This window comes from Octodon degus, unplaced genomic scaffold (assembly GCF_000260255.1).
Source record: "Octodon degus isolate 3935 unplaced genomic scaffold, OctDeg1.0 scaffold00003, whole genome shotgun sequence".
Classification (NCBI taxonomy): Eukaryota; Metazoa; Chordata; class Mammalia; order Rodentia; family Octodontidae; genus Octodon; species Octodon degus.
In genome coordinates, this window is record NW_004524579.1 from 12,461,328 (window position 1) to 12,486,629 (window position 25,302).

The 25,302-nt window shown below is 42.0% G+C and overlaps 1 protein-coding gene across 1 annotated transcript in view; it reads left to right on the plus strand.

The window, feature by feature from the left end:
* Fhod3 (formin homology 2 domain containing 3) overlaps nt 1-25,302 on the plus strand; it is a 514,361-nt gene that overhangs the window by 229,208 nt on the left and 259,851 nt on the right. Inside the window, exons 4-5 of the mRNA XM_023714409.1 lie at nt 4,277-4,344; nt 14,518-14,623. Of these exons, the coding sequence (XP_023570177.1) occupies nt 4,277-4,344; nt 14,518-14,623 (174 nt within the window). The remainder of the gene's footprint in view (nt 1-4,276; nt 4,345-14,517; nt 14,624-25,302) is intronic.

Here is a 25,302-nt window from a genome sequence, read left to right on the forward strand (position 1 = left end):
AAAAAAAAAAATCACTGCCAGTCCTTTGTATTAAAAAAAGCTACAGCTTACAGATGCCACATGGTTGGATTTCAGATTTAGAGCTCACGAGTGCTTTGTAGCATATGGAATTAAAAACAGCAAAATATGTCAGGCAATTCATGCAGTTTGTAATATATAGCTGAGCTATCTTTTGAACTTTGATAGTTTTCAAAATTACCTTAAAATTTATAAATCTCAAGTCTGGAGAATCTGTGTAAAAGAATTATTTGGAAACAGTACATTTTATTATTCAGCCTTGTTTGGACTGGAGAGTGTTTATTCTTGATTAGAAACTGTAGTTTGTTTTAATTAAATCACACTTGTTAGTAAGGGGAACAGAGGCTTTTAGAGACCATTCAAAGATGTCTTTGGCATTTATAGAAGGATATTTATTATCACAGAGAGAGAGGCAGCTTCAGATCCTCCCTGATGTCCTCTGTTCTTGTGCCACTGCAGAGTCACTTGTGATGTCCTAGAGGTTAAAAATACATACCAGTGGGGGAAAGCAAACTAATTAAAGAGCAGAGATTGTTGGATTGTATAAAGAATACAAAGCAACTGCGCCTGGGAAAAGCTCCAGAAAAGAATGGGAAAAGATATGCTCTACAAGCACCACCCTAAAGCAACCATATTGAGAAATAGACTTTAAAACATGGCCTGCTAAGGAGAGTCACATGGAGAGAAAACATTCTCTCAGGCTTTCACAGAAAGCAAATTGGTCAAGCAATGGCCATGACTCATCCATATGGCTGACACTGACAAAGGATCTGCAAACTGAGGTACAGGGTTTCAGGATAAGTCGGAGGGGATTTGACTGACCTTGTCAGATACAAGAGTTATATTTCTTGTTATATAGGCCTTACTCTTTCTTGGTTTTAACCATCCAGCAGAAAAGTATGAAAATGAAGTATAAAAAGTAAAGCCATATTAATATGATGAGCTGTAAAAAGCTCATCAGCAGCTTCAGACATTGACAGTCTTATGGAAAACCCACTACTATTGTGGACTGTTGGACTATATTGGGATATTTTGCTGAATTCATGTGCATACAGTATTTATATGATAATGGAATGCCCTTCTCTGACAGAACTAACCAAAAAAATGGGGATAAAATGAAAAACAATTTTGTATCTGTATACTCAAAATAGGATAGATATATAGCTGCATTCTCTTAATTCAATGAATAAAGAGTTTTGTTCTAATAGTGTTTGAGACAGGATATCAGGTCTGCATCTTGTACAATGAATAACCACTAAGATAACAATATGCAATGTATTAATTGTTGAAAATATACTAGTAATTGGTTGTGAAACTGTCTCATTGCTATTTGTTTCTCAATAAAAATATTTTTTAAAAAATGGCCTGCTTCCAGGAATGAAGAGAGACATTACACAAGGAAAGAAACTCAGGATAGCCAGAAATCATTGAATCCCTAGTGTGACCCTTGTAGCAGATTGTCAAAGCACCTAGCACACAGAATCATAGAACTCAAAGAGAAATGCACAATCCACTCTACGAGTTGGAGCCTTCACTCCATTCGTATTAAGCTGTATAGCAAATGAATGGAAAATCAGTAAAAATATGTAAGACCTGATCAACCCTATCACTCAACTTGATCTAGTGAATGATTATAAAATAGTTTGCCCAATAATACACACTCTTTTTAAATATACATGAGACATTCCCTACGATAAACCACATTCTGGGCCATAAATCAAACCTTCTAAAAGAACTGATATCATAAAGCTTATATTCTGACCATAAACAAATTGTATTAGCAATTGACAACAAAATGATATCTGGAAAATCCCAAATATTTAGAAATTCAGCAACCTATTTCTGATAAACTATTTGTCAAAAAACACAAGAGTGACTTTTTTCAATTTAAATATAATAAAATGTCCTCCATGAATAAATTTTGAATGAAAATACAGTATATCAGAATTTTTAGGAATTAGCCAGAACAGTGCATGAAGATAAATTTAAAGTATTAATATGTTCAAAAATAAGAAAGATCTGAAATCAGTTAAGTTTATTCTTGAACTAGAAAAAAAAAAGCAAATGAAATCCAAAGCAAACAGAAAATAATGAAATACTAACTAGAAAAGTAGTAGAAAACCCCAATGAAACCAATAAATGATTTTTACTAATACAGTTTTTAAAAAGTGTATTTGGTACAGAGTCTCACTATGCAACTTGGACACATAGTGATCCTCCTGTTTTCAGCCCCCCAATGCTGGGATTACAGACTTGCACTGCCATGCCCGGACTGGCACTGCCTGTGGTACTGAGTGTCTGACCCAGTCTCCCTGCGCTTGCCTTAGCAGGCACTTAGTCCACCAAGCTATCTCGCTGGCCCTACTAATACAGTTAATTAACACAATTAATATAATTTATATCATTATAATTAATAATATAATAAAATATTATTAATATTACTAATACAATTAATATAATTTAGAATAAGTAAAAAGGAAAGAACATACAAAGTATCAACATCAATGGTTAAGGAAAGAGATTGCCCTAATAGAGCAGTCAAAGAATGACATGGACTATTAAGAGCAGCTTTATGTTCAGACAATTACAACTTAAATGGAAAATGTTCTTGAAAGACATAATTTCTTAAAAAAAATTGGGGTATAACTATGAATGTCCATTTTGTATCTGTGTATTCAAAGTGGTTGGGATAGATATATAGTTGCATTCTCTTAATGAATAGAATGATTTTTTCTAATGGTGTTTGTAAGTAGGATCACAAGTCTGCATCTTGTACAGCAATTAACCACTGAGAAGAATGTATGCAGTGTATTATTTGTTGAAACTGTACTTTTGATTTGATTTGAAACTGTCTCATTGCTATATGTTTATCAATAAAACTTAGAAAAGAAAAAAAAAAGACATAATTTAGCCAGGTTCATTTAAGAAGAAATAGAAGGGCTAGCCAAATAGCTCAGTAGATTAAGAGGTTTGATCCCTGAGCCTGCCGTGCTGGCCCTGTCCCCGGCGCGCTCAGAAGGCAGTTGAGATGGGGCGTGGTGGTGTATGCCTGTAATCCCAGCTCTTGGGAGGCTATAAACATGCGGATCACTACGAGTCCAATCTAGTAGTGAGACTCTGAACACCTTCTAGACCCTTCATAGATAGATAGATAGATAGATAGCCAGCCAGCCAGCCAGCCAGCCAGACAGACAGACAGACAGACAGACAGACAGATAACCAGGGCAGTTCTTTATTAATTGAAGGAATTGAATTTATAGTTAAATGCCTTCCAACAAAGAAAACTCCATACCCAGGCGCCTTCCTTGAGGAATTCTGCCAAACATTTAAGGAATAAACAATACACAAATGCCTGTGACAGTAAGAGAGTTGAAGGGAACAGTCTCCACTCTCAAGGTGGGCATGGTCTCCACGTCTTCAGCACACTGTAGCGCCACCCACTGGCCAACTGGTCACTGTGGCTCACTCTGTCTCCTGTGTGGTGATCACCACAGGAAAGGTTCTGTGTGAGGCTTGCCTCCTGCTATGAAATTAGGTAACTCCTCCTCTGTAAAGCCATGCTTAGTCAGTCCATGTGAAATGTGACCAATTAAACAGTAGGGCTAGAAGCCAGCCAGAGAATACTGATGCCAGGCTTCCTCTTCTGCCTTGCTCTGAGCCAGGGCATCCTTGAATATGAGAGTGTGGCCAGGCCTAGGAAGAGGTAAGGGTGGCTGCCTGCATAGGGCACCATCGTGTGACTGGAGGGAGTCAGTTACTTCACTTAGGCCACCAGCTGCCTGGGGATCCTGGGCCCACAAGAGCGCTTGAGGTGACCAGCAGGGCAAGCGGAGGGGGCATCGGAGGGTTTCCGAATGCAGATGCAGAAAACCTGTGGTGCTGCAAGCCTAGGAAGCACTAGGGTGGAAGGAAGCTTTCTATTTTATCTACACTGAGTTTTCTGGGTGTTGTAGACCATCAAGTGGAAATATCTATAATGTGGAAACCAGTCTGTGAAGAGCTAGCTACACAGAGATCTGGAGAGAGAAGGCAGGGGCTGAGTGTGCAGGTCAGAACATATCTTTCTCCATAACTTATTTGTGCCTCTCTGTGCCACCTGTAATGACCCAGGCATGTGTACAAATCAATCTTTGCACAGTGGGAGGTAAATGCTGTATCCTACTGTAACACCTAGACCATAGAAGCTCTTCATCCTTCATATCTTCTGTTTATGCCACCAGGGGGTCAGTTAAATTAATTGTTGTATTCTTTGTTTCAGAAAAACTGTACAACTCCAATGGACGGGATTTAAGAAGGGCCCTTTTCTCCTTGAAGCAGATATTTCAGGTAAAAAGAAAAAAATTATTCTTTAGTCCTGTTTTTTCCCCCTATGGAATTAGGTACAGATAAGCTTAGATCACTGTGTGTTACAAGAAGGAAATTACTGGGCTGGGGAGATAGCTCGGCAGTCTAAGTGCCTTCCAGGCAAGCACAGGGACTGAGGTTCGATCCCTTGTATTGTCATAGACATAACTGAAGACTGCCAAGTTGTTTGTTTGTTTATTTATTTATGGCAGAACTGGGGGTTGAACTCGGGCCCTTGCGCTTGCCAGGCAAGCGCTTATTCTACTGAGCTATCTCCCCAGCCCAGGTTGCATTCATTCTATGTCAGCTTGCTTATGAACAGCGGCGGGGCGAAGGTCTGCCAGAAGGAGCTCTGGATAGGATTACCTTGTGTGAATGAAGCACAGGTGCTCGGCTTACTCTGGACAGACAGCGAGGCTGGTTTCCAGTGTTTTGCTGTCATGAGCCATGCTCTGTGGATGTGCCCCCTCATGCACATGTGGTGTCCTTCTCAGGTTTCGTTGTATCCATCCCTTGTAAGCCTTCCCTCTGTCCTGACCCTGATAAAGTCAGGATGCAAACAGGCTGCAAGATAATTAACCGTGAGACTGCAGGGGCCAATCAGGAGATGGGTTTGTAAAGATGACCCTTACATGGAGCCTGTGTCTTTCTGGGTCCATTGTTCCTTTCTCTTAGGATTTTAAACTAGAGAGTATATTCTACTTCTCTCCATTTCCCATTTTGTCCGTATCCTTAAATTACTTTTTGTGTTCATGAAGGTTCCAGTGAGAGTGGGTTCCTAACTGTGCAAAAAGGAATGGGCAAAAGGTAGCCCCCAAAGGCATCTACTCTACTCATTCTTGTCCCATTCTTCTTCAGCTTGTTTGCTCATACCTTCCTTTCATCCCAATACAGAGCTCTCTTCTGTGTGGATTTCCCAGAGATACATCCTCTTTTCTTCCCACATCCTCCAGCTAGCACCCCTGTGCCCAGTCTCTGTGTCTTGCTTCATCTCTTGGGAATTGTTGGTTCAGAGGCCTGAACAAGCTTTGATTCAGGGTTGACCTCTGAGCCATCTTGGAGATCACACTGAGCCATTTCATCCATACACACACTCACTCTCTCTCTCTCTCTCTCTCTCTCTCTCTCTCTCTCTCTCTCTCTTTCTCTCTCTCTCACACACACACAGACACATGCATGCACACATGCACACGCATGGCATTGCCTGTGTTTGGGTCTCCTCAGGTCAGTCCAATCTTAGTGTCCCACTCCTGGAAGTTGCCTCTCCTGCTGGCTCATCTTATCTTATGGTTTGTGTTGAATTCTTCAGTTCAGCACTGAAGACCTTGGTCTGGTCCTGCTGCCCATCTCACTGTCCTGGATCCATTTTGAGTTCCTCCTGCAGCTGTTTTGCAAGACAAAGCCATGCCCTTTCTTGTTTCATGTCCCTCCTTTCCCCCCAAGCCCCACAGCTTCTGTCTCAGGGTGTTTTGCCACCCATGCCTACTTTCTGTATTTCTCAGTTTTCTTCCCACTAGGATCTCACTCCAAATGATTATTTCCCCAAGTTAGCATCCTTCCAAATATGTTGGAAGTATCTTGTGCTTACCTCTAATACAGGACCAAAAATAGTATAGAGTATGGGTCTGAGTCCATGCATCTGTGACCTCTCTTTGGAGTCTTGTGTAGTGTCTGGCACCACATAATAAATGAACAGACTGCCTGAACTGGACTGAGTGGTCTTCTGGAGATGTCTGTCTTCAGTCCTTCTGGTTGCTAAGTAGTAAATGCAGTGCTAATTGTCCCAAACTCCGCTTCTCCTGTATCCCTCCAAGTCTTGCTGTTATTCAGCCTAAAGAAAGAAAGTGTCTTCATCCTCCATTATGTTGTCCTGTCCAACCCAGGTCCCTGTGGTTGGGTCAGGCTCTTTCCACATCACCACAGTGCTGCAATTATACTGCTGTTCACTGTACCTCATTCAGCCTGTTAGCCTCTTCTGGTCACCCATTGCTCAGCTTTGGCTTTTCCCTCCTGAATGTGTACTTGGCAGGCCACACAGAGAGGCGTGATCCCAAGTGACTTTAAAACATTGTAGCTTTTTCACAAGGGTTTGCCACAAGAGCACAGGGGTAGCAAAAACCACCACTAAATCTAAGCCAACATCGGAAAGGAAAAGATAAACATTAATATCGTTGTCATCAGACACATGGACTCCGGCAAGTCCAGCACCACTGGCCATCTGATCTACACATGCAGTGGCATCGACAAAAGAAACATTGAAAAATTTGAGAAGGAGGCTGCTGAGATGGGGAAGGGTTCCTTCAAGTGTGCCTGGGTCTTGGAAAAGTTGAAAGCTGAGTGTGAGCGTGGTATCACCATTGACTTCTCCCTGTGGAAATCTGTGACCAGCAAGTATTATGTGACCATCATTGATGCCCTGGACACAGAGACTTCATCATAAACATGATTACAGACATGTTGCAGGCTGACTGTGCTGTCCTGATTGTTGCTGCTGGTGTTGGTGAATTAGAAGCTGGTATCTCCAAGAATGGGCAGACCTGTGAGCATGCCCTTCTGGCTTACACACTGGGTGTGAAACAACTAATTGTTGGTGTTAACAAAATGTATTCCATGGAGCCACCCTACAGCCAGAAGAGATATGAGGAAATTGTTAAGGAGGTCAGCACCTACATTAAGAAAATCATCTACAACCCTAACACTGTAGCTTTTGTGCCAATTTCTGGTTGGAATGGTGACAGTATGCTAGAGCAAAGTGCTAATATGCCTTGGTTCAGAGGATGGAAGGTCACTTGTAAAGATGGCAATGCCAGCAGAACCACACTGCTTGAAGCTTTGGATTGCATCCTTCCACACACTTGCCCAACTGACAAGCCTTTGTGGCTGCCCCTCCAGGTTATCTACAAAATTGGGGGTATTGGCACTGTCTCTGTGGGCTGAATGGAGACTGGTGTTCTCAAACCCAGCACGGTGGTCACCTTTGCTCCAGTCAACATCACAACTGAGGTCAAGTCTGTTGAAATGCACCATGAAGCTTGAGTAAAGCTCTTCTTGGGGACAATGTGGGCTTCAACATCAGAATGTGCTTGTCAAAGATGTCTAGTGTGGCGATGTTGCCAGTGACAGCAAAAACAACCCACCAATGGAAGCAGCTGGTTTCACTGCTCAGGTGATTATCCTAAACCATCCCGGCCAGATCAGTGCTGGCGATGCCCCTGTCCTGGATTGTCACACAGCTCACATTGCTTGAAAGTTTGCTGAGCTGACAGAAAAGATTGATCGCCGGTCTGGTAAGAAGCTGGAAAATGGGCCCAAGTTTTGGAAATCTAGTGATGCTGCCATTGTTGTCATGGTTCCAGGCAAGCCCACGTGTGTCGAGAGCTTCTCTGACTGCCCACCTCTGGGTCATTTCACTTTCGTGTTATGAGACAGACAGTTGCTGTGGGTGTCGTCAAAGCTGTGGACAAGAAGGCTGCTGGAGCTGGCAAGGTCACCAAGTCTGCCCAGAAAGCTTAGAAGGGTAAATGAATACTATCCCTGATACCTGCCATCCCAGTCCTAATCAGTGGTGGAAGACCGGTGTCAGAACTGTTTCTCCCAATTGGCCATGTAAGTTTAATAGTGAAAGACTGCTTAATGATAGCAATGCATCACAAAACCTTCAGGAAGAAAGGAGAATGTTTTGTGGACCATTTGTGTGTGTGTGTGTGTGTGTGTGTGTGTGTGTGTGTGGCAGTTTTTAAGTTATTAGTTTTTAAAGTCAATACTTTTTAATGAAAACAACTTGACCAAAAATCAGTGATAGAATTTTGAGACCCATTAAAATAAAGTATAATGAGAAAAAAGTTGTGATTTCTGCACCTTTAATAGGATACACCTTAATAATAAAAAGAGCCAAACATACAATTTCTGTACAATAATAATATAAGAGATAATAGTGTTTGTATTACTATGCTGAGACTATAGAAATGCTAATTTTGTCCTTTTGTATTATTTTTAAAAATTAAGAATTAGCGGAAGGCAGGCTGAGCCTGAGACAGCTGTGGCGACCTGGTGACCTTTGCCCGGCCTCCCCACCTTCATGCTAGCCTTGCTGATGCATGCTCTGCCCCTACCACCACTGTTGAGCCCAGGTGAATGCAGGAAACTTCAAAAATGTCAAAATGAAGGAGCAAAAAGCAATCTCAGTCCTCCAGCCCACCCAGAGCAAGTCCAGGAGACAAGGACATAGAAGAACTTGGAAGTCACACACCTGAAATTTCTGAAATGATGGAAAATCAAGTAAAGAAACAACTCCCATCAGGCTATCGAAGAAATCAGATCAGAAATAATCTCTTAGGTAAAAAAAGAAATGAGATCAATCGTGAAAGAATTGCTCAGCACATCTAAAGAAGACATAGATAAAAAAAAGAGAGGAGAATGAAAAAATGATGGAAGCATTGAATGAACAATAAAGGAAAGAAATAGAATGCATGGTACAGATTCAAACAGAATGTCCAGGAAATTAAGAGTTCCATTGAAATCTGGCAAAACCACTTGAATGAAACAGAAAATAGACCTTTGGATATTGAGGACAGTATTGCACCTAGTGACGTGAAATGCAAAAATCTTTGAAATTTTAAAAATAACAAGGAAGCAGGAAATAATTCAACAGCTGCCAAATAAAGCAATGTAAAACTGATAGGTGTCAACAAGACAGTAGTCAGCAAAAATGACATAAAAGTATTATTTGCAGAAATAGTAGCAGGAAATTTCCCAAGCATGAGAAAAGAATCTGACATACAGTAAGAGAGGCATATAGAACTCCAGTTAGCCATAATAAAAATAAATATATACCCAGACACAAAATAGTCAAGATTCTAGAAATTCAGCAAAGGAACAGAATATTTGAAGCTATTAGAAAAAAGAAACAGATCACCTATAATGGAAAGCTCATCCGAATCACAGCAGATTTCTCAACATAAACCATCAAGTCAAAAAGAGCTTGAAGTAAAGTATTTCATATCCTGAAGGAAACCACTGCCAACCCATACTGATATTCTCTGCAAAACAATCTATCAGGTTTAATGGAGAGATACTTCCATGATAAACAACTGAAAAAGTTCGTGACAACTAAACTAAACCTACGAAGAGTATTAACACATATTCTAGAAAGAGCAAAAATGACCACAACTTCAAGAACAACAACGAGGAATCACAAAGCAGAGCAAGCAATTAAACAGAAGGGGAAAGTAGGGAACATACAGAAGGAAAATAACATGACAAAGATAAGCCAATACATATTAGTTATATACATCAATGTAAATGGTCTCAATTCACCAATCAATAGCTGCAAACTGGCAGAGTGGATCAAGAAACAAAATTCAACAATATGCTGGATACAGAAAACATATTCATAGAATGAAAGTCAAAGAGTAACAACAATACTCTGTGCAACAGGAGCACAGAAAAAATCATTATCTCTTTGCAGACAATGTGTAACTCAAACCAATAATGCTCAACAGAGATAAAGAAGGTCACTACCTACTGGAATGAGAAGGACAAAAGAAAGGAAGGAAGTATGACAGCTATCTTTATACAGGTTAGCTTGGATAATTGTACTGCCTATTTCTGCTGCTCTGTCGAAAGGAGCAGTTAATGCTTAATTTTTTTTTCTTTTTAATGTCTTACAACATTTTAAAAACCAATTTTGCATGCTTATACCTTATAATCTAAACAACTGATTTGAAAACATTATGCAATGTAATAACTGTTGTTGAATTATTATTTTGTTCAGTGAAATTCTGTAGAGTTTCTAATGTTTTTTTTTGCCTTTTTTTCCTCAAAAAACTAAAAACTAAAAAATTAACACCCTCTGCAATTTAATTGAAAGTATCAGAGTGAACCCATAGTGTGTATTATATGCAATTACTGTATATTTCTCTTGTTACTGAGAAACAAAACCCAATTTATTAGCAAAAACCATCACTGGCAATTAGATTGTGGTCTAAAACACCAAAAGGAACCAGTCTCTTGGAGAAGTGCCCAATTCCAAGTCTGGAGTAGAAAATGTTATAAATTTAGAACTTCTTATACAGGCAGTTGGAAACCATTAGTTATTGTTCATATTATAGCCAAAAGCACCAAGAAACAAGTTGGCAGCTCTCCCATTGGCTGCCAGAGATGGGACAATAAGAATCAATAAAGATGATAATTGCAATGGTTCTATACATATCAAATAAATTTGAGCTGATGAGTTCATAATGACAATAAAGAACAATGGATTGGCACTATGAATAGGCAAAAAAAGCTAATGGATAAGCTCATTATAAGAAAATGGGTAAAGTTCTAGAATCTTACATTTATCTTATATTTTCATATATGAACTTCAGGATAATTATACCATAGTTGAGGGGCAGTCTTATTTGTAGAAATGTTCTGGGAGGCCGAAGCAGAAGATTTGCAAGTTCAAGCCCAGCCTGGGCCATGTAGAGACTTAGTGAGTTCCTGTCTCAAAACAGAAAAAATAAAATTAAAAAGGGATGATTATATAGTTCTGGGTGAAGGTTTTCAGATCAATACCAAGTACTGAAAAAAACTACAAATCTGACATAAATGAAATAAAACAAGATACCATGTTCCTCCTGATGGAACTAGAAAATATGATTTGGTCAAACCAAGAGTCAACCTTGGCTCTGGTCCTACCTCAATATACAACATTTATAAAAGGTCCAGGGCACAGACAAATGTTTAGCTATACTGCAGTGGCATAATCAACAAAAAACAGACTCTGGCTACTCTAAAGGACAAATGACCTGGTTTATCCAAGGCATAAATTTCAAGGGATGATAAAAGAAAAAAAGATGGACAAAATCTGTAAATTAAAATATATTTGAGTCATAGCTAACTGCCACATTTCAATCTTATTGATATTAATACAAAATGTAAAAATATTTTCATGAAGCAATTGAAAATTTTGTCAGGGCTGGTGAGATAGGTCAGTGGACTGAATGCCTGATTTGGCAATCACAGGGATCAGGGTTTCCTCCTGGGTCCTGATGCCAAGCAGGTTTCACCCCCAGGGTGTGCTGAGCTGCTGACTGAGTCCGAGCATGGTGTTGCATGCCTGTAATACCAGCACTGGGGAGGCTGAAAGAAACAGGAGGATCACTGCAAGCCTGAGCTGTGTAGTGAGACTCTGTACCAAATACAAAAATGAAAAATAAAATTGTCACTGGACATTTGATAATTTTTTTTAAGGTATGAGTATATATTTTTAAAATTTCTGTAGTTTGGAGATATATACTGAAGTACTTAGGAAATGGTGTGATGTCTAGTATTTACTTCAGCTTGATATAGCCAGGGACAGGATAGATGAAAGGTTAAATAGGATTGGCATAAGTTGATTGGCATCTGTGGTTCATTAGACTATTCTGTTGTTTTTGTGTATGTTTAAAGTTTTCTAAATTGAAAAGTTTTAAAAAAGCAAATGAAAACATGCTTAGACTTGCTCACACATTCCTGTAGCCAATCTTACTCCATAAGTGTGTGTTCCTTGAACTCTCAAGGGTGTTTTGTTTTTTTTTTCTCCTGCTATTTATTCATTAAACAAATACTTTCAGGCAGCCTAGTTGGCACTGTGTAGGCAAGGAGAAAGGTGCTTGTTACCAAGAGTTCACGGTCTTTTTTGGAAGACCACACACATGTGCACAAAACATTGCTCAGCCACAGGGCAGCAGTACGTGGAGATTAACCGTATTGCACAAGCAGCAAGCCATCTGGGGCTTAGGTCATCACCTCTGTGCCCCTGGATCCACATATTCATTGTCTCTCTAGTTTCCTAGGCATGGAGGGTCTTTTCTGAAGCTATATTTAAAGACTTTAAATAACAGAGCCATTAGTAATCTAGATGGACTTGAATATTCCTTGATTACCAGTCATTTTAAAAAATGATCAAGGGCTAAGGCATAGCTACTATAGAGAATTCTGAATTACAGTGGTACTACTCAGTGCTAACGTTTTTATTTCATTCTAGCCTGAGACTAGTGTTTTAATAATAATAATGTATTAATATCTCTACATTTTTAGGATGTGTATTTAAAATCTAGTACATTGCCAATTTGGAAGATTCTCTTTTCCAAATCCTTATTTACATATGTGCCTACATTATAGTTGAGATTCTGAATTACTTTTATAAACCCTCTTTCCTGTCCAGTATCTTTTCCACATGCCTGTACCAGTCAGGTCTTGTGTATATTAATATCAGTGATTAGCTTAAGTGGTTTCTTGAGAACTTGTTCTCACTTTTTCACCATGAAGTCATGTGTGAATCTAGTTTTAAAGTAATAAACATTCGTTACATGCTTGGAAAAACCTTCTGACTAGACATGAGCTCATCTAAAGGTCCACTTTGCACATATGCTGGTGGAAAAGGATATGGATGGAGAGAGCATTTTTTAAAATTTCCTTTATACATATGAGTATAAAGTAATTTTCCAAAAACTCACGATATTGTCCCATTTTCTTCTTCCACAGCCATGATTATCTCAAAGTCTGAGTTAACACAGCTGTCTTTCATTATTTTCAGGGCACAAAAGTCACTACCCTCCCCCCCAAGAAGGCTTAGACCCTAGAGTGGTTTAGTTCCCAGGGACCCGTTCCTACGTCTCTCCACATTCGGCTCAAGACCCCATTGAATATCACTGAAAAATGTCTTAAAATCAAAAGGAAGAACTGATTTCATCTAGGGACAGGGGGATTATGTCAGTTGAATAAATTACTTTTTCTCTTTTAGATGTAAACCATGGTTGCTGTCATAATTACAACCTTTCATTATTCTATTAGGCTTTGTCCTATTTACATCACTGAGGTTTATTTTTGCTCTGTTGTTATGAGGATGGATGTTCCAGCTTTATCCTAGATGCCTTTGAGACAAGGCACTATTCAACTGAGGAAACCTTTTCTTAGTGGAGGAAAATAGTGCTGGAAAAAGCTGTTTCATAGGGCTCCCTAGAATTTGTCCTAGAGGAACTGAGATTGGAAGCTCGCCAGACATGGCTCAGTGGTATCAGCCAAGTGTTTGTTGCCACTCCTGAGCTTAAGAATCTTTATCTTTAAAGAGAAAGTAGTATTAGATCAGCAGTTCTGAATGGGCTGCCCCTTAGGATTTCCTGAGGAATTTTATAACAGAGCCTGGGCCTCACCCAAGAAGTTCTGATCAAATCCATCTGCACATAGTCTTAGTTCCTAATCCTTTTAAAGCTCCCAGATGATCCTAATATGAAGATGTCAGGGATGAAAACCTTCTGAGTGCTTCCAACTCATTGGAACACCTTGTTGTACATAGCCACTGGCCACACTGCAGTTTCTCATTCTGTAGGTCAGGTCTAGGGCCAAGCAATTTGCATTTCTAACTGATTCCTAGGTGAAGTTATTGCTGTCAGTCTCTGTGAATTGGTTGGTCTGTTGGTCAGTAGATCTGGCGAGCTGTTTTTGAAAACCACTGGATTATATGACGCTGAAGTCTCTTTCAGGCCCTACCCTTTGCTGATGGAGATCAAGGTGGTTCTTTTGAGGAATGTCATGGTTTCTTCAGATGAACCACTTGTCCTGCACCCTGATGCTCCTTCAAGCAGACAATGCAGGAGATTGGAGGCACTGCTTCCTTAGGTTCACAGAGGTCATTTGCAAGTCCTGTGTTGGACTTGCTGTCCTTGGAACTTTTGGAACAGTGGAATGGCTTTGAATCCTTCACTCAATGGTTTGTGCTTGAATCGAATGTTTCCTGTAGTTTAAAAAAAAAAAAAAAAGCCAGCAAAGCTTCATGTGGCCCTGTCCCTGGGGACCTGTGGGGGATATGGAGCCTGGTAATTTTTAAAGAATGAAAAACAGAACACTATAAATATTTCTGACAGGCAAGGGATTCATTTGCTTTATCTTTATTAGATTGCCCAGAAGGCAATAATTGGTCTCTGGCAAACAACAACGTGAAGACTGGTTGTAAAATTCCTTCTGGCAAGAGTTAAGATGCTTCATTTGAATAGAGCAGAACAATCCTTAGGGGTCATTCTGGCTTCAAAGGCTTGTACATAGTTTGAAAAGCAAAGCCTGGATGGAAGATGGAAAGGGATCACATTTGAAGTCTTTTTCTTTCTGTCTTTCTTTTTTTTTTCCTGACAGGATGACAAAGATTTGGTGCATGAATTTGTCATGGCTGAAGGTCTGACATGTTTGATCAAGGTGGGAGCTGAGGCTGATCAGAACTATCAGAACTACATCCTGAGGGGTGAGTCACAAGGGGCGTGCAGCGGCAGCCCCCCTGCACTGTGTGGGACCTGGGTCTGCTCCAGCAGTTAGCACATCGAGAGCTTGTAAAAGACTCCTACTCAAGAGGGTGGAAAAGATACCCTAGAGCAAGAGACGACCCCTTCACTAGGTCCTAGCAGTTTCGAGTAATTAGTGACAGCTAATTTCACTCACTTTCACTTAGGATGTCTTCTGGGTTATTAAAGAAAAAAGAACATACAACACAGGTTGGATTATTTTGGTGGGTGGTATTATTGAGGATTGAACCCAGGCCCTTTATACTGAGCTACATCCACTTCCCTTTATCTTTTTTTTTAATAGAGAAGTTTATTTACTTATTTATTTTTCTCCATAATTTTATTGAGAAACAAATAGCAATGAGACAGTTTCACATCAAATGGTAGGACAGTTTCAATAACTAACATATTGCATACTCTTTTTCTAGTGGTTATTTGCTGTACAAGATGCAGACATGATATCCTATTTGCAAACACTATTAGAACAAATCCCTCTATTCATTAAGAAGATGTAACTATATATCTGTCCTAACCATTTCGAATACATAGATACAAAATGGATATTCATCTGCATCCCCTTTTTTGTTTAGTTCTGTCATTTGAATATTATAGGTGTTTTAACTCAGCAAAATATTCTAGAAGAGTCCAGTAGTCCATAATAGTATTGGGTCTTCCACTTGACTGGCAGTGTCAGAAATTGTTGACCTGAGTCCCCTACAGCTCAACATAACAGCATGGCTTTACTTCTTATACTTCGTGTTTATACTTTTCTGCTGAACGGTTAAGACCAAGACAAAGCAAGACCTATGCAGCAAGACTTGTAGCTTTTGGATCTGATAAGTCAGTGAAATCCCCTCAGGATTTATCCTGAAACCCTGTACCTTAGATTGTAGATCCTTTGTCAGTGTTAGCTATGTGGATGAGTCATGGCCATTGCTTGGTCAATGTGCTCTCTGTGAAAGCATGAGAGAATGATTTCTCTCCATGTGACTCTCCTTAGGCACACTCTACATCATGGGTCACTTTCCTCTTTGGCCCCATAATCTCCTTGATCAGAAAATTTCTCTAATTTTGGTCTGCAAACTTAGGTTGTTAACGCTCCAGAAGAGAAGCTTATTGTTATTCCCATACAACCTAGGCTGTTGAGCTTAACCTCACTTTCTGTCTGAATATCAAACATCTTAGGCATAACATGGAACAGGTATTTTTCATCCAGTATTGATATGTTGAACTTTAAGTCCCTACAGAATATGATGAAAAAACATTTAAAAATTAGAATATATTTTAAAAATAGGCATAAAGAATTATGTAACTCTTATGGTAACACTTAAGTCCAGAAATCTAACCATATACAACCTTGAAGCAGGACGGTCCCACAACATTCCTTTTCCTCTCTCCTGTGTTCATTCACCACCCCCTTCTTTTTGAACAATCATCTACCTGAGAGACAGCACAGCAGCAACTGGCATGTCATGACAAGCAGCCTGTATTCAGAAGACCAGAATGATAGGCACTCCAAGCATGAACCTACTATTACAAATTGTCGTCTTCAGTGCAGTTGCTTAGTTAATAAAAAATTTTAGTTTTATCAGTACTACATATTTGTAGTACCTCATGATTACACTTATCATCGGTAGTTGGTATATTCTAATTTTTATTTTGAGACAGACTCTTGGCTAAGTTTCCTAGAGTGGGCTCAGATTTGCAGTCCCCCTGCCTTGGTCTCCCAGAGCACTAGGATTACTTGTGTGTGTTCATGCCTGTCTCACTAGTTCTTCCTATTGTCTTACTTGGGGGTAGGAGGCACCACTGAGTGGGCTCAGACTGCATGATAGCAGAAAGCCACCCAAACTGAAGGGGTCAATTTATTTCTTGGATAAAAATATTTTCTCCAATTTGAGTTATCACCTGGGACTCTTTGCAGACTACACTTTCCCTGCCATGTTCTCTTGCATTGACTGGATGGGTCTGGGCCATGCCTGGGAGTCTGTACTCCATAAAGTGACTCTGAATGCAGTCTCTACCATTTCATATATGAAACCGTAGGAAGGCGTTTGCAGTTCTGATCCTTTTTGCAGCCCAGGGGTGGTCTTTTACCATGGTAATGATTTTGTGCACCTTTATTTAATAATTCTGATTTCATAAAAACAAAAATTGTGTCTAAGAAGGGGAGAAATGACTATATTAGACCCTGAAATTGCTTCTATACATAGTTTTGACCTAGAAAAGGAGAAATTTCACATATAAATATTATCTACATTTTATGGTTGGGCAAAATTAAGACTCAGCCCAAATGTTTTGCTTAAACAAGTTCACCCTTGTATTTGGCCAAGCAGGGGCTGAGCCAGGGTCTGGGGGCACACCAAGAATGTTCTCCTATACCTTAGTGTCAGCATGCCACCCTCCAAGTGGCATGCTGATGTTAATATAAAAATCCCCTGTCTTACTCTTCTCTCATTGCTGGGACAAATACCCGACACTCAAAATGAAGGAAGGAAAGGTTTATTTAGCTCACAGTTACTGGAGCTTTCAGTCCATACTCATCAGGGTCCAACGCAGAGCAGCACAGAGCAGAAAGCAACCTTTCATGGTGGAAGCAAAGAGCAAAAGAGCAAGGGAGGGGTAGCAGCAGCTCAAGCAGCTAGCTTCTCTTCCCACCTTACATTGTAATGCAAATTACCTGCCCCAGGGCGGGTGCACCATCCACACCCACAGTAGTCAATCACAAACTCCAGAGGCTGCCCCAAGACTGCATGAAGCTTTGGGGGGCCACCTATACACAAACCATAACATCCCCAAACCACTTTTTCTTCTTCTGTGGTTAAAGAAAAATGTACGAGGTGTGTGGTTTCCTCTCAGATGTTCATGGTCAGAGGTGAGGGAGACAGGCAGGGTGGGATGGCCATTTCAGCAGGGCTGTTTTGCCTTGACAGTGGCTTCTGGGGTTCTGTGCTCTTACCATTCCAGCTAAGTCCTCCTTTCCCTTCCTGCACTCCTGAAAAACCACACAAGAGAAAGCAAAAGAGCAAACATAGGGATTGTCAAGCTGGTGTTGTTTGCATTAAAAAATACAGTATGCATAGGAAAGACTGCCCTCAGTGCCTCTTTTTGTGCTCCATGTGTTCATGACAAAATCTGTGAGCCTAGAGGTTCCGTTTCTTGTGCCACCTTCCATCTTTCCCCAGGCTTAAATACAAGTTGTCATAGAGATGGGTTACTGATGAATTTTATGATTTTTCTCCTTCATGTGACTCAGGCCTTTAAATAGAACATTGTGATATGTGTAAAGACAGTAACCAGCAACGACCTGTGTCATGTCCAGGAGCAGCGGTGTCTCTCTGCTAGAGCTGAGGCAGCCCGGGGTTCCCATCCTCATGCTTGCATTTACACTGCTCCAATACCTAGGAGACGAAGGGAGAAATAGGGGCAGAACTTTCGCTGATTTCTTGTTCTTAATTATAATATGGACATTCACAAATTGAACCATATGATAAGAAATAGACTAAAGTGGTCTAATTCTGAATACTGGCTCCCAAATGAAGGAATGTATTTCCACTGATGTTTAAAGTATATGTCATTTAAACTTAACTAAAACAAAGTAAAACTCACACCCCTATATAGAAGTGATATTCCGTATTTTAAAAATCGCATCCCTCTGACCCTTGTCCAGGCACATACATGCATGTTTCTAGAGCATGGCCATCTGAATGAGCATCTGTTTTCATCTACATCCAAGTCCGTGTGCGGGGCAGGGCCCTCGCAGCCGTGGTCAGCCTCATTTATAGCCATGTGTCTTGCCAGAAAGCCCTGTCCCCAACTGCTCATGGATTAGAAGTGAAGATATGAACACCTGTAGCTGTAGGAGAGGCAGAAAAAAATGAGCATTTGTCTCATACAAGTCTATATTAAGGATCTGCACTGGGAAGGCCAGGAGATCCGTGGTGGAAGCGAGAAAGTCTGTGCCAGTGGGAGCACGGATCTGTTCCAGCAGGCAGAGGGGTCTGCCCTGGAGCCGGGAGGCGACTCTCAAAATGAGGACCAGACTTCCCCCAAAGAGAACCACAGCCATCCTCAGCGACAGTAAGGACCCAATCTCCACCAATGATGACAACAGCTGAGTTCATACCAGGAAAACCGGCATGACAAGCTGTTCCGGGATGCCCTCGTCCCTTCTAGTTCTCTTTTTAAGCTGTCGGCAACAGTCCTCCGGTGGGCCTTCCACACCCAGCACCACACTCATTCAGTCCAGCTGGGTGGTACAGAGTGTCTGTTGGTTAGCCTGTCACTCTTGGCTCCATGTCTTGCTCTCCAGCAGTGTCTGTTTACTGGGGACCAGAAGGCTCACTACATACTGCCTGGAAAGTGCTCCAGGGCATGCCATTCAGGTCACTACAAAGTGCCCTCCTTTCTGCAGAAGGGGCAGCCCTTGGGTCACTGCCCCACATGCACCAAGTCTCAGACACCCCAAGGTCACCGCGGCCCACTGCCCAATCATCAGCACATTTTGCTGTATTTGGCCAAAGGCTGTACCAGGAAAAGTACCATCCGGGGCATGTAAACAACAGATTTCCTGGGGAGTGACTTTTTTGCTTTTAGACAGAAAAACTTATCACTTTTCCTTACCCACATGTTGAGTTACCCTTTTGAGACTTTGATGAACTTATTTAAACGCTTTTTTAGTGCTTAACTGCCAACAGCCATCAGACAGACCTAGCAGTCAGACCAGAAGCAGGGCAAGAGAGGGGACTGGGACTTTCCCAGTTGTGTTGCCTACAGCTCCCTGGAAGAACACAGAAGGCCTGCAGGACCACTCAAGGCAAACTTAGGAGTCGGGCTTGAGGCAGAGGGAGGGGGCTGTGTGTGAGCACTCCAGCTGTGGCTTCCAAGGGAAGGGACAGACAGGGATGGCTGAGCAGGCTTGTAGGGTTTGGCTGGGGTGAATAATTTCAGCAGGTCCTGGGGTGCAGTGATGTCCCTTGGGGTCACGCAATAAGAGCCTTACTTGGGAGTGGTCAGGAGTGTGGGCTTCAGGGCTGTTGAGAAAAGGGCTTTGAAACTGGTTCACAGTAGCATTGAGAAAATGGCATTGTGTGAAGTGAGTCAGTCGCCCAAATGCTTCTGAAAAGCATGCTGTCTACAGTCACCTCGGGAGCTCCACATCCTGTGACCATGTGCGGGTCCCCCGGCGTGAAGGAAATAGCATATGGAGAACCCAGCCCTTGCTTGCCCTGCTTCTGGAACCTTCCCGTGTACCTTGCTTTCTGTCCTCAGCCTTCTGCCATCCATTGCTTGTTGTTGAGTATCTGCTTGGAAGAAGAGATAAGTCTGAGTCACAGGGAAGCCAAGTGCTTTCTGCAAATATGAGCAGGCTCCTGGGAAGAGGTCTTAACTGTACAACATGGAGAAATAATATTTATCCAACCTATTATTCTTGGATTGGCATAGCTAATGATCTAAAGTTCCTCAGGATAGCAAGTATTTAATATAAATTGACTGTGGAATTTTGTACTTCACTGCTCTTGTGGAAGGAGGGCCTAGAGTAGTATATTCCTGGGAATTTAAGCTTCCACAAATATTACCAAACCTTGCTATGGGCAGTGTGCCATGTCAGGCCCTGGGCCTTAGCTGGTGAAGCTGGGATTCAGCAGCGCATCCCAGAGGCAGTTGCCTGACGCATTATATATGTTGTATGACATATGTCTTATATGTTTAGTAAGTGCATATATGTGACATGCTTTGAGGAGAAAAGAGAGAAAAGTAAAGCAGGAAATAGCTCTTTCTGGCTGTACCTGAAGAGAAGCTGCCCCTTTCAGGCTAATCTCACATGGAGAAATTTGATTGGATCATTTTACCCAAAGCAAAATTCCAGTTAATCAGAAAACACCTTAGGTATTATCAAGTTATTTTAAAAGCTGATATGATCTTAAAGCTCACTTAGCTCAACCTTTTTGTTCTACAAGAAAAGTACAAATGTTTTGCCCCATAGTATGTTTTAAGGAATGGTGTCAACATTTACAAACTGGGAAGTCTGATATTTAAAAATCCAGAGTTCAGGCTTTTTGTGTGTGAGTAAAACCCAGAACACCAGGTTAAACTATATTCCAGTCTAGGAAAGCCTTCTAAACGCCAGGCCTGGCTGGAGATCGCCCAATGGCGATCAGGATGCCTGGGCAGGCTGCTCACAAGCGTCTACATCATCAGAAACAGACACGTAGACACATGCAGAGAGAATGTACCCAAATACTTCCAGGCTGAGACTGGAAAAATGTGTACTTCAGCATTTCAGAGTGATGGAGGAGAGCAGAGGGTGGGAGAGGGCTCGGGCTACACAGGGAAAGGGTGGAATGGGCATCTAACTGGCGTGGGCAAGAGGGAGTGGAGGGGATTTCTGCATATTTACAGAACCCAGGTTCACACTGGCAGGTGTGTTTTTCATTGTATGGCCCAGTGTGACTCCTCATGCTCTGGTACAGTGGTCCTGCGGCCCACCTTGCCGGCGTGGAGGAAACACTCCTGCTTTCTGCCGTGAAGGTTCCGCTCTTGGTCTGGAACTCCAGGACGAATCTCGGCAGCTGCATGTCCTGGCTTTGGTGTGGGTGACACAACTACACAAGGCTCCTGTTGGCATTGTCAGGCCTAGGTGGGTGAAGCGAGAGGAAGGGCAGAGTCCTCCCTTGCTAGTGTCTGCCCTCCTGCAGGGCCTGTGCAACAGAGGCTGCTTCCAATGAACAAGTGTGGCAGCCAATGCAAATTGGCAGCCCGGAGGGCCAAACTGGGCTTGCAGATATATACATGGTTTTGTATATAAATTAGTATAAAAAAGTTAAAATAATCCTGTGCATTCATATATTAGGAGCTTTGATATAAAATATAGTTTTATAGCTTTTCTCAGAAAACTAAAAGTCCAGACCAGCGCAGAGCCCACATTGCTGCATGGTCGCAGTCAGCTGGAGCTGGAAGAGGCTGCTCACTGTCCTGGAACACATGGTTCTGGTCGCCAAAGTCCCCACCACTCCCTGGGGATTGCCTTTGGGCCATTCTACTTACTCTCATTGGCTCTGTGCCCCATGGGGATCCAGATGTGAGATATCACCCTAATGACCCCATAGCCTGTGAAGTGGGAGTGGTAGGGATCCAAGGTAGAAGGGGCTAGACTTCTTACAGCCAGACATGCCTGATGCCATTGCTCCTTTGTGATCGTGAGTCTCAAATATAGCATACAATTTGTTTTAAAAATCTTTCTCTTTAGTACTTCAAAAAAATACATGACTTTTGCCACTCAGTTGTGCTTTTTACCCATCAAGCCTTCCATAAAGATAGAAAGTTGTCATCACCTCAGGGAGAGAACAGCTTGGAAGAGGCTGGGAGGAAGCAGAGTCTGCCTGGGGTCAGGAAGTGTGGATGCGAAGATTCTGCTAGGACATTTGCTGAACTGGCTGAACCTGAGTTTGCTAGCAGGGAAGCTTTGCTCTCGGCCCTGAATCTTGTACCTGAGAACCCTCCTAAAGTCTTCCTCATCTGCTTGTCAGAAGGGTCCCGGCGGTTCTGCAGATTGGAGTGTCCAGGTGTCGAGGTCCATGGTAGGAAGGTGGCCTGAGGAAACTGCGTACAAATGCAGGAGTGTGGTTTTTTTCCCCTTTAAAGCAGATAGAATCTAATGATTCATCCTTACTGGATAAATTGTGAACATTCAATTTTCTGAAAAGCAAATAACATCAAAAGAAAAACCAGAAATCACTCAGAATCCCACCACACTGAAACAGTGATAATTTACTTTACACTTGAATATATGCTTGCTCCAAATGTACCTTTAATAAAAATCAAAGTCTTTACAGATGCTTGCTCCTGTCAGCCATGTCCTGGAAGGGAGTTGATTAGGAAGCTCGCTGACCATGTCCCTTTTGTGGTATTGGGACCCAACTCAGACCCTAGTGCCGTTACTTGAACTGCAGCTTTCTGGTTTATGAAAAGAGGCTATCTAGCATGTTGCAACAACTAAACGACTTATAGAAAGGTCTAAATAAAGGGCAGAGTTGAAGCCATGACAGCTATAGCTAGCACTATGCAATTATATCTATGTAGTAACCTTAGTTAGAAGCTGCGTCTCCTCAAATGTATATGTTAAAATTCTAACTTTAGTTCCTTAAAATGTGACTGTTTTTGGAGACACAATGTTTATCCAGGTAGCTAAATAAAAATGCAGTCATTTGAGTACGGCCAGTATGGCCAGGGTTTATAGGAAGAGGCTGTGAGGCCTCATACTGGTACTGAGGGCCTTCCAGAGTGTAGTATTTGTTACACAGCCTGCACTGACAGCTACACCAGCTTTACCCAGGGTTCTCTTACAGTAACAGTAACAACAGCAACAACAGTAATAATAGTTATTTAGGTATTATCTGGAACAAAAGTACTAGAGTTAGAGTTGTCAGGTAAGAAAGTATATACATTTTATTTTGGACTAAATAACTGCCCTTCAGAAAAACTGGGTAAATCTACATTTCCACCTGTGTCCTCTTTCTGCTCATTTACTTGAGCCTGAAAGTATCATTTAAAAAATTTTTTGTCAGAGCTGGCCAAATAGCTCAGTGGAGTAAAGCACCTGCAAGCAGAAGCAGGGGCCACTGAGACAGCAATTGAGACTGGGCATGGTGGCACTTACCTGTAATCCCCGCACTTGGGAGACTGTAAACAGGAGAATCACTACGAGTCCGATCTAGTAGTGAGACCCTGAACACCCTGTACACCCTTCCCTAAAATACAGAAAAAAAATTTTTTTTGTCATTCCTAATTGATCAGGGTATACTTACTCCTATCAGTGATTTTTATAATTTTAAAGATTGACTTGTAATGGTGGCTGCCATTGCATTAAATTTGTTGATTAACTTGGAAAGAATTAACACTTTACCTGGGGATGGTAAACTATTTCCATTTACTTCTGTTTTCTGGAACAGTTCCTTCTCAAGCACTCTGTGTGTGTGTGTGTGTGTGTGTGTGTGTACGCGTGTGTGTGTGTGTGTAATTTCTATTTTCCTGTTTTGAATTGGGACTGCCATCTCTGCCATGTGGTGGAGTAGGAGGGCTCCTCAGGGGTCTTTGCTATGGGCTTTCTTTGGACACTTGCCTTTGTAGTGTCATCTCCTGCAAAGGGTCTTTTCCTTTTTCCTTGTGTGGCTTTTCTTCAATCAGGGAACGTACTGTGTCTTGGGACCTGGGTCGTTAGTTGTAGCAACTACGTGCATAACACAAGGAGGCTCATGTAAGAAATGTAGGTGAGAGAAAAACGCATACTCCTTTTCTGTGTCTATAGGCTTAAAGCTCACCCTGTGTTGTGCATTTTGGTCTCACTGGCTGTGGGCTGGGAGGCTGGAGCAGCTGGGCCACTTAGAGCCAGAGGACAGGGCCTCTACCCTGCTACCTTGGCTGTTGACACCTCTGTTTTTGGTGTCTCCTTTCCTCTGTGTCCTGGTATGTCTGCCCTTGGCCAGGCTCTTGTAGTCCAAATTGGCACTTGTTGGGAATGTGACCTCCAGGTGCATCCAGCCACATGCTACAGGGAGTGAAGAGGGCAGAAGAGTCGCCGCCTGCTCTGCCCAGGGATGGAAAGGGACTGAGACACTTGTGTTGCCACTGGTGGTGCATGGATCAGGCATGCTTCCCCAGAGTCCTGCAAGGGCTCCCTCTGTGGTTCCTCTTGCTTTCCTGTGCCCCTGGCATCACGTCTGCACCCTCTTAAGAATCTGTATCACATACCAGTGAATACTTGCACTTGTGTTCTTCCTTTTCCAGCCCATCCAAGCATAGGGACAAAAACATTCTCAAGGTGAAATGTTTGCAGCTTGCTCTGATCTACCTAGACCAAGGGGTGCCCTGCAGTCACCCATCTTTCTTCTTCCACTACTTTCTTCAGCACTGCATTTCCCAGGGGAGGGAGCCAGGTACTGGCCCCCGGGCCCTTCAGGTCAGCAGCAGTCCCTGGTGTCTATATGGACCTGGTGAAGCAGTGGTGTGTGACGGTCCCACCCATCATCTCAGGCCTTGTGAAGTGTCTTCTCCCCTTGGGCTTCTCATTGGTTACTCAGTAGACTTGGATGAGTGACCTCCTTAACTTCCTTGCTGTGCTGCCATTTGGTCTGCAGGTGCTACATTGTGTGCACTGTTATTGCTTGTGCTGTGCCCAGTGTCCCCTCAGGTCCAGAGCTGCATGTAGGAACTTGGGTGTCAGGTGGGTGAGGGAGCTCTTACCAGAGGAAGAAGGGAAGAACAGAGGTGAGTCTTGACCTTCGATGGGACAAAATGCTCTTGTTTCTCTCGGTGCCAAAGTGAGAAAAGATGTCTGGGATGTTTGTAGGAAAAGCAAGTATCAGACTTGATCGGAGCCCCTTCCTGCATTCAGCAGTACATGTGGCATTTGCCTTGGGTTTCTTACTCTGGGTGGGCACTGCCCACTTGAAGGATGGTTTAGCTTTTCCCTCTTGCCTCAGTTCAGAAAATGTTTCCCTCTAATTAAAGTATCCCTATTTTAGGGGAACTTTTATTTTTTTTCCCCATAATTTTATTGAGAAACAAATAGCAATGAGACAGTTTCAAACCAAATTGGTAGGACAGTTTCAATAATTAACACATTGCATACATTCTTCCTAGT